Genomic DNA, 10,497 nt, shown 5'->3' on the forward strand with positions numbered 1-10,497 from the left:
CAATTATACTTGAGAAAAAGATAAAAACTCATCAGCACTGGACTTCATATGTAGGTGGTCAAACTGATTAAATTTAATGTGTCTCTCTTTCCACCCTTGTGATAATAATACATATTTTGACACCTGTATATAATGGCATAAAAATATAAATTAACAGGTAACAGTGGTTCAAGCCTTCCTGGTTTCACAAAACTCACAGATTTGTAAAAGAAAAATTAAGCACCAGTGGCTTCTGTCCACCACACTGAACAAGGCAAGATGTTTTTCTCCACATCTTAAACATTCTGGAGCAAAGTTAAAACGACCAGACACAGCTTTAACTGGCTACAGTCCTGTTGAAGATGCACAAGTTGCCAACTATGAAAACCTTTGCGGATTTGCTGGCAAACATACATGCACAACATACTCCATACGCGTGTAGATCTCTTAAGCCAACTACCCTTCCACAGCCAAAATCTCCTGGCTCCTAGAAGGAACCAAGCAAAACCGTGACACTGCAATTCACCTTCTGTTTCCATTGCTCTCCTAATTAATCTTTCTACTCAAGATACTGAAGATCTTTCACCTCCTCATTCCTGTGGGGTTTCTCTATACAAAAAACATCTACATCCAAGCAGCTATACAAGTTACTTGTCTTGCCAAGTCTAATTAATATGCTACTTTAGTTCCACCTCAGTATAAAACTAGAAGTGCAAAAATAGGATGTATAAAAGAACTGTGACAAAACTGCTAAAACAGTTCAGTGTTCCTACCTCCCTTAGTATCTGAAGCTGCAACTGGGCACTGAAACAATTACTACCTGTACTCCAAGAAACATCAATTAAGAGACCTGAAAAGATTTCCTCTTCACAGTTAGGCAACGTCTGAGCTGTCAGGATTACCCAGTCTAAAGAAAACCACAAATAGATCATCGATTATGAGGAGAAAATGTTAATTATTTTTCATCCCTAAATACCCTTTTACAAATCTGGAATAATTTTATAGAATATTTATTTACAAACTTTGTTTAAATGCCAGACTAAGATCAACAGTATTAGTCTAATATGACAGACAGCATCACTCTGAGAAGCTTTTACACCATCATCTTTTTCAAAATCAAGACAGAAGAGTTATCTGCTCACAACCATTTACAGAAGCATACCAAGCTCTTCAAGTTACCCTTCCACCACTAATAATATTCCTCAAGGACATATCAAAAGGGCATCTCCCACAGCACTTCAAGTAAAGAACCAAGAAAATCAGCATATCATTTAGGAAATGGTTCTATATGAAGAACCACTGTGGGGAAGAAGCATCAAAAAAAGAGAATCCATGTGGCCTCATGCACAATACATTGAATTTCAGCAAGATTGAGGATGCAAAGATCTGTAGCCTGCAGGATTATCACTCGGATACTATTCCAATCCTGGATGACAAAACCTCTTCCTTGAACTGAAAGTAGATTTGGAAAGAACTTCAAAAATCTGAGAGGAAGGTTTAGAGGGCAGATTAACAAGGGAAGTTATAAAGCAGGGAGGCAGGTGTTTAATAAAGCATACAGATGATCTGACCACTGATTTAATTTTCATTTTTCAGTACATATATGATGCAGCATCTCTGGAATATGGTTAACAGCGTAGTCTCCTGTGATTTTGCAGGAGCTGAATTCAGTTTTCACATCACAAAGAATGCAGGAATGTTAAAATGTAATAAATTTACTTTAAACTTTTACTGCACAATTAAAAGTGTTAATACAACCAAAGATATCCACACAGAACAAAAAAACCCTCTGAAAATATCTGATTTTTTTTTTAATGATAAAATTAACAAAACTGATGTAATACAGTCTTGCTAATGAAAGACAAACTTTAGTATAAAGAAAGCACTGGAGAAACATTTCTTAAAAAAAACAACGGAAAAAAAAAACCCCACACACAGGCACACACACCCCCAACCAAAGAAAAAAACCTCCAGACTTCCCAAAAAGAAAAAACATATGTCAGGTTTGAACCTCTCTGACCCTAATTTATAGGTCATTTTACAGAAAGATAGATTCACAGTACTGAAGACCAGAAGTACCCTTTTAGGTTTGATTTTTTGTATGCCACAACTACTTACAGTTGGCTAATTATGATTCTAACCAAAGGGAATGTAGGATGTTGCATTAAATTTAACTTTCCAGAAAGTTTTCAGACTTGATTTAAAGGTATCTTGAGAGAGAGAGAATTTTTAACTATTTCTAAAGCTACCATGCTTTAAACGTTTAAGAGAGGAAAACAAACAAGCAACCACCACCCAAAAAAAAAAAAACCCAACAAAAAACAACCACGAAACCAACTGTTTCAAAGATATTCTCCAAAAATACGCCTACTTTATTTATGGCATATGGGCTAATTCCTTATTATTCAATACTACTATTGCCAAGAATGAGACAACAAAGTTCATAAACTTTATTCAGCTTACACAAAAACATTTACTAATGCAACAGCTATGTATGCTATTGGAACAGTTGTGCAGAACTGGAACTTTCCTAATTGTGTTACCCTTCAAAAACAAGATGCATGGAACATCTATTAATAGGGTAGAAGTTCATTCAGTCAAAAACTTGAAACTTTGTACTTTCAGTAAGATTCTAAGAACAGGGGTTCTTAATATCACCAGTCAAAAAAATTGTACGAAAATAGTAACTGACTGAGTCAAAATGCAGAACACCTATCATACACAGAGACCAGAGAACAGGCCAAAACATCCTCCTTGTGTTAGCAAAAATTAAAAGCAAGCACATCTGACAAGTATGTGTTCAGCCCCTACTTACAGATCTTCTGCTTTCAGGAACCCTTTTTCTTGAAAAGGATTTACCCGACTAGAACAATTGCCAATGCACTTAGTATTATATTTTACATAGTTACTGTAAATGTATTTCAATTGTTTTACAGCTAGGGATGTCAACTCAAATTACAGTCTTACTGCAAACTCGCAACGAAAATTCTAGAAGTATGAGTTGTCACTTACTGTCAAAGATAAACACTGATGTGCTTGATTTTCAAGGTGCAACTAGTCTCAAGTCAAAGCAATAACTAATCACTGAGATTCAGCAAGCATCGGCTGTTTGCTGGTCTAAGCCTCACAGTCTGCTAACTCATGGTAAATTTCTTTTATTCCAGTATTTGTAGAGAAAAAGGAATGTAACCCAAACAGAACTGATAACTAAAAACATGGAGATTTTGTAAGAAATGCCAACAGGAAGCGTCCAAATGCCATAAGCAGTATCAAGTGCCTGTGTATCAATCCCAAGATCCAAATGATTGAAATAACCGAGATAACGGTAGCTAAACAAGTATGAATTATCTGCCCCTTAAATCCATTTTTTAGGAGTTTAGCAACCATAAAGAAATGTTACCCTTTTACAGCTCTTCACCAAGGGAAACTAAGTGATCATGCAAGGACATAGCACAGGTTAAATGTTTCTTACTCATCCAAGGGTCGGGGTTTGTTTTCTTTTTCTAGACTAGACAAAGAATTATTCAAACAAAAGCAATATTCAAAATCAATGTTATTCTGTGGTCCAGATGTCAAATCACTACCATATTTTCAACTCTAATTTTTAATTCAAATAACATCAAATGTGTTCAAATATAAAGCAACAAGTTCAAACAGAATGTGAATAGTACAGCTCAAACTGTTTGCCTCAAACAATGGAAGGCAAAGCACAAAGCTTAACAAAATCTGGTATTTCACATTCTTACCACATTAATGAACAGGCTTCACAGAAAATAACCCACCACACTGTACAAAAAAAATGCACTGAGAACTTTATAGATCCTACTTTAATGCAAGTTTCTACACAGCCTTTTATGTTAACATTACTACTGCTCCCCCTCCCCACCTCCCCCAACCTCCGTTTAGTAACAAACCCATGTTGCTTGGACAACGGTTTCAACAATACTACTATTCTCCAAAAAAAGGACCACGGATGTTCCATAATATTTGATTAAAGAAATTAATCTAAAAGCAACTGTTAATCACAAAATGCAGGAGGAGAGGGAAATCCTTTGACTACAAAACAAATTCCAGGTAATCCTAACTGCTTTCCCAAAGCACAGGATGCAGCTACAAAAGTGGAGGTGACATGCAATTGCTTATTTTAAAAGCTTTCACAATATGGATAAAATAACCAATAGAAATATTGATTATGAAGAAAAAATAGAAACATTTGTCAATATGTTGAGCAGCAATTCCAACAAGGATTGTGTTTGTACTGATTATCTAAGCTATCAAAGTTGATGCATTCAAGGCAGCACTGAACTAGCCGATGACTGAAACTATACAGAACAGCAGCGATCACATTAAAAACCTAATGCAGGGGTCTTCAAACTACGGCCTGCAGGCCCGATGCAGCCCCCCAGGGTCCTCAATCCAGCCCCCCAGTATTTACAGACCCCCCCTGCCCTGCCCCCGCCGGGGGTTGGGGGGTGAAACCAAACAGCCGCAGATGATGTCCTGCCACTTCATCCACGCACCAGCCCCCTGTTTAAAAAGTTTGAGGACCCCTGACCTAATGCATCATTTTGCAGAGTATAAAGCAGGTGGCAGAACTGCAGAAAAGCAGATGGATTATTACTCTCTTACGTGAATAACATAAAGAAAACATTTTTCCAAATCTTGAAAGCTGAATATATCCATTCAGTAGCAGGAAAACATTTTTCCTAAAGAATGCACTAATGTGCTAGATGGTCACTGGCTTGAGATGCACACAGTAGCAGCATACAAGATTACATTACCTTTTTAACATGAGCTCAGATACTGGATTTTTATAGCCATGTACACAGAAGTGTATATATATATTTAAACCAAAGTGCATTGTATTGCTTAAATCCAAACCAAATGTAATACTCTTATGAGTTCTTATACTTGGTCCCAGAAAGTATTTACACAAAATGGCGATTCTTTCCTTTAGAGGAGCAGACTACGCAAGCATGACCTCAACAGGCTCCCAAAGATGAGCTGGGTTGCACAGAATCGGTGCTATGAGGCACCCTCCCAGAAAGGATGGCTCTGCACAACACATGTACATACCTCTGCCCACCAGACCCACCTAACCACTTCAAATAAGGCTCAGTAAATGAAGGCGGAAAAAAATCTTTGCTTTTTAGGTCTATACTTCCAACACCAGCTCACTTCCCCCCCAGGAACAGCATTCCTCCACACAATTCTCTAGAGCACTGCTCCTCCTCCTCCTCACTACATCTATCTTCAAGGTGCAATGCTGGGAAGTGAAAAAGAAAACCTGGATCAGCAGACATGTCAGCTAAGCCTGGCAGCACTTTAAGCCCTGGCCTTGAAAAATTCTTCTGTACTTCTCAGCACAAGGATGAAGGGGATTTGCTTCAGCACTCCTGCCCTACGTGGTGCCAATCCCCAAATCCTCAAGAGTCTGTATTCTGCACAATTGCATCTGCAAAACACTCTGCATTCTCAAGTAAAACTGTCCTATTAGCAAAACCAAACAGTTCAATAGAGCACTGCCCTTCCCATCATAAAACACTTACTCCGATGTTAATTTGAGGGATAACAAATCTCTCATCCAAAGAGCTGGGGATCTTTTCAATCAAAATAATTCCTCAAGGGTTTGGCTGTGACTCCCTCCCAGATGAGCCCAGCCAAGGACAATGGATACAAAGGACAACGGGACACCACCCAATCTAATTTAGCAAGAGTAGAAAATGGCACTTGTATGAAGGCCAAGACATGACAATTGCTCATACAGCAGACAGTTTTGTGGTAGTGTTTTATATTCACAAGCCAGGAGCAATCTGCAGCAGGAGAGGAAGGAAAAAAAAAAAAACAAACACCTGCAATGGGCTACCTTGGCAGCTGGAACCCTTGCCAGTCACCTGTTCCAAAAGGAAATAACCTCTTCCAAGACATCTATGGAGAAGCTACAACCTCTCTCCCTCCCTCTTGCCCAGCTGATGGATACGCAGCTCAACCAACCTTCTCTTTGTCTGCTTCCTTCTACCCAAATCAAGCCACCTCTCTTGCAAATCTATAGCTGGAGGACATAGTTAGATCCTTTCAGGATTGAAGTTCACAACTGGAAGGTTATCTTAGTGAACAAAATGGACAATTATTTCCGAATCTGAAAAAAAAAGTTTAAGGAAATGAAGTTCACAAAAATCACACAGCTAGTTCTAGTCTTCCCACTTGTCTCAGGAACTCCTGAACTCAGCACACTGTAAACCAAATGCAGTACTTCAGTGACAAAGACACCCCTGCACAGTAAGTGGCCAGGAAGTCACAACAGTCGCAACAGTTGTTTCAGCCCCTAACATCTGGACAATCACGAGCCATTTCAGGTCCTACAGAAAGACAGAAGCTAAGCTGATGGATCAGCATGTGCTTAATTCTGGACTGGCCACAAGTCAAAGCCACTGCTGTCTACTGCCTTGCCGGACGGACAAGCCAAGGCAAGACCAGGAGCACTGCAGAGGGAAGGGGAGGACACACGGCAAAACTAGAGAGGAACAGGAACACACAACAGGTCCAGGAATACTGCAGTTCAATCACAAAACACAAGACCATAGAAAATTTCATTAGGTTGAATGTGCACAGAGCCATCAGTCCTTTCACTCAGCATTTCAGATCATGGTAACTTTGCACCATACATTCAAAAATTCTTTTCCTCTGCTACATTGACACAAACATTTTTAAGCTACGGTGACAAACGACTTTCTGGTACTTTCTTCAAAAGGTTTGAGTATATAACAACATCTGTATGGTTTGGTATTTTTTTTTTACAACAAAATGTGGGAATCACATTTAAAACCAAGCACCCAGAGTAAATTTCTTTTAAATAAAAGGTTGAGGGGGGAAAAAAAAAACCAATCTGCTTCAAATCACTTGGGATTCACTCGAGTTTATTTTTTAACTTAAAGCTTTATTCCAGCTTTATAAGCAAATCAGTATCCACTAGGAATCCCAACAGATGGCTACCAAACTACATGTGTGATGACAAAGTTCCTGGTCCGCAGACCCTGAGATCTTAGTACCTGCAGAATAACTAAGACATTACTCAAGTTCTACTTTGATGAAAGCTAAGCAACCATTTCTCTCTTAGCTGTGTTCTTCTAAAGCCAAAAAAAGGTTAAACTTAACTGATGAACAGGCCACACCAAATTTGTATCAATAGCTGAACATCTGTTAAGAGCACTGCTTCTCAAAATGCAGTCTACAAAGAGCAGGAAGCTTACATGGGCTGGCTTGCTTTCATTCACTCACACCTGCTTAATTACATGAAAAATAAAACACTTGAAGTATTTTTCAAATAGCAGTTTCCTTGCAGCCAGGAGCTAGTCACTATAGAATTGTTTCAAAATCACAAGAGTTGACTTGCACAGCTGCCACTGGACAGTCCCCAACGCATGAGACCATATGACAGCACCAGTTACTTTCTGTTGAGTCTTTTTCAGTGTTTCTGAAGGTGTTCAACCTCATGCAAAACGCTCATATTTTCCAAGACACTGAGATGCTCAAGTTCAAGACCTTGACCAAAGAATGTGAGATTACATACACAGAATGACTTTCAATATGATAGACCAAAAAAAAAAAAAAATCCCACCCAAATCTGCCAAGGTAATACAGTGGGCTACTAAGTGAGAAGCATATTCACCACAGCAGTACCTGCACTTTTTCATCCCTCAAGTTTCCAGCTATCCAGAGAGGGAAAGAGAAAACATTTGACTCAACATTCAAAGGAAGTTTCAAATTGACCAAAATCATACGTTATTTTTACATCAGTTCATACTAGGGAGGTGCTCTACAGAAAAGCATGTCAGAAATGAAAATACTGTATCTTGAAAACAAGATTTAAATACCATGTAGTATGTGAGGCTTAGTGCTGCTGAATGCTAGAACAGAAAATTAATAGTTGCTTATTAACAGACGACCAGCCACCCTAACACAAGGAATGAGGCTAGGTTCCCATCTAGTATCACTTACCAGATTTTTTATAGAAGAGCTTAAAAGCAACTTTAACTGTGGAATTCCCTAAACCTTGGGTACTTCTATTGGCAATCTCAACACACTCTCTTAGAAGCCTGTGCATATATTTAATATATCAATTTAGTAACAGCTCTGTGCAGACCCTTCATGAGCAAGACAGCAGTTTCGTTTCCGCATGGGACTCCTTTACCCAAATTAGAACTATGCCAGCATTTAAAGATACAGGATATGCGCTCCCCAACCTTCTCTGGAATAAGATAAATGAAATATTTTGGCAAGGAAACAGTCCCTCACAAGCAGAACTTTTCTTAGAAGCTTCAACAGTTTCAATGACTGAAGGATACTTCAGTGTTTGTATTTGACAACACCAGAGACCCTAACCTTAAAACAAGCTGGGGTTTGATGCCAAATAAAATGAGATTTGTCAGTAAAGAGGTTCCCCTACTGCTCAAAAGAGAGACTTCTGTGCAAACTTTAAGCATTAACTGGAGGAACATCATAAATTGAAATTTTGGGAACAAGCTCTTCAGCGGTTTCTCAGAGTATAAAAAGATGAAGTGACCAGCACACCCAAAAGCCTGCTGTCCACACAGTCCAACCTCTTGCTGCATGTTCCCACCCACTCTAGCACACCTCCAACCACTCTGAGACAATTCGACTCAATAATCTGGAGGAAAATTATGACTCTTCCCTCCCCACCCAGTTACTTCAGTTTTCTCCTAGAACAACAAACTCAGTCTGCTCACCAAACGGTCAGACTAGTGTCAGGTCAGCACACACATTTGGAGCACGATGCTCCTACAGCAGGAACTGACACCTTGCTGCTGCCCCACTGACCTGGCAGCAGCCTTCAGAAGGCTAAATGTTAAAACTGTCCCATTTCCCCTCAAAAGCAATTGGGTCTTCTCCACCTCCATTATAAATTAAACCAAAATAAAACAAAACCAGGTATGCCAAAGATTTATTAGTGTTAGCTTCGTGCATGTATAGGAATGTACTTAGAACTAAATGCGATCAGCTAGAAGTAAGCAGAAGAGGTAAGTCAACACGACTAGCTTGCTCTACAGACACATCTCTGACCATTCTGCATTCAAAAAATTAAGTAAAGTGTACGTTTAACAGCACGGTGCACACATTCCTGATTCCCTCTGTGCATTTAAATACAGCATTTGTGACATTCAAATATATTTCCATCTGAGACATACTGAAAGTTACACAAGAAGAGCGTTTAATTTCTGAAAGGAAGCAGAGCAGTGCAAGAAGCACGCAGGACTGAGGACCATAAAATTTCTATTCTCAACCCCTGTACCCACAGAGGCGCAAGTTTCACGACGTTGTCAAAGCACTGACTGCCACCGCCTTCCCCAGGCGTGTGACCGAAGCGACAGCTCCTGCGGCGCCCCCTCAGCTCCCGCCACGCCGGGACCGAGCCGCCGCAGCCCGCCCCGCGATCCCGGGAACCCGGCCCGCTCCTCCCGGCACCAGCGGGACGGGCGCCTCCACGCGTGGGCTCCCCTACACCGCCCCGGCGCGGCGGCTGCCCCGGCCCGGCCGCCACACGCAGCCCGCGGGGGAAACGCGGCGGCCCCCCTCGGCGCCAGGCCCCGCCGCCCCGCGCCCTGAGGCGAGGGCGGACTGGGCCCTTCGGGGAGCGGGCTCTTCCTTCGCCCCTGCGGGCCGGGGGGCAGCTCCGGGGTGCGGGCCCACGCCGGGGACGGCTGGGACTCCCCTCCCAGCGGCAGCGTCCCGCAGGGCCCGTCTCCCTCGCCCCCCCCGGCGCCCTGGGCAGCGCGGCCCGCCCGCCCCCGCACCCACCTTTCTGCGCCCCGGCGCCCCGTGGCAGCACCAGCAGCAGCAGGCTGAAGCGGAGCAGCGAGGCCGCCCGCCGGGTCCCCGCAGGGAGCGGCCGCCCCGGGCTCACCATGCCCCGCGGCGTGGCCGGCGGTCCCAGGGCATCGCGGGCTGCGGGGCGGCCAGGCCGGGCCGCGTCTGTGCCCTGCGCCCCGCACCCGTCGCGCCGTGCGGGACAGCCAGCACCGCCCCTCGCCGCCCGCAGACGCCGCGGCCGCCCAACCGCTTCCGGGAGCGCGGCGCCGCGCTCGCTTCCTGCCGGCCCGCCCCGGCCCCGGCGCGGCGCCCTGGGGGTTCGGCGCCACATCTCCTCGCCGTGCCACCTCCGCGCGCCCTCACAGCTGGCCGGGAGCGTTCCGCCCAGGCTGTTCCTTCCCGCCGGGGCAGCAGGGCCCGGCCGGCAGAACCGCGGCACAAGAGCGCTACGGGCAGGGCAGGGACGGGCAGGGCAGGGCAGGGTAGGGCGGGCTGGTGGCCTGTGCCCCACAGGCGAGCGCCGGGCAGCGGGCAGCTGGCCCTGAGCTCCAAGCCATGCCGTTACAGCCCTTGTCACCCAGCTTCCCAGCGGTTACAGCGTGTGACTGGGAGGCTTGCTGCAGGAGGCTTGCATTCACCCATGGGGAATGGCACTTTTTTAAAAAGAAATGCGGTTATTGTACTGATTTA

At 43.4% G+C, this 10,497-nt stretch overlaps 1 protein-coding gene across 1 annotated transcript in view; it reads right to left on the minus strand.

Moving 5' to 3' along the window:
* DCBLD2 (discoidin, CUB and LCCL domain containing 2) overlaps positions 1-10,153 on the minus strand; it is a 46,518-nt gene extending 36,365 nt beyond the window's left edge. Inside the window, exon 1 of the mRNA XM_055702026.1 lies at positions 9,796-10,153. Coding sequence (XP_055558001.1) covers positions 9,796-10,138 — 343 coding nt within the window. The 5' untranslated portion in view covers positions 10,139-10,153. The remainder of the gene's footprint in view (positions 1-9,795) is intronic.
* Between the last annotated feature and the right edge of the window lie 344 nt (positions 10,154-10,497).

This window comes from Falco cherrug, chromosome 2, assembly GCF_023634085.1.
Source record: "Falco cherrug isolate bFalChe1 chromosome 2, bFalChe1.pri, whole genome shotgun sequence".
Taxonomy (NCBI): domain Eukaryota; kingdom Metazoa; phylum Chordata; class Aves; order Falconiformes; family Falconidae; genus Falco; species Falco cherrug.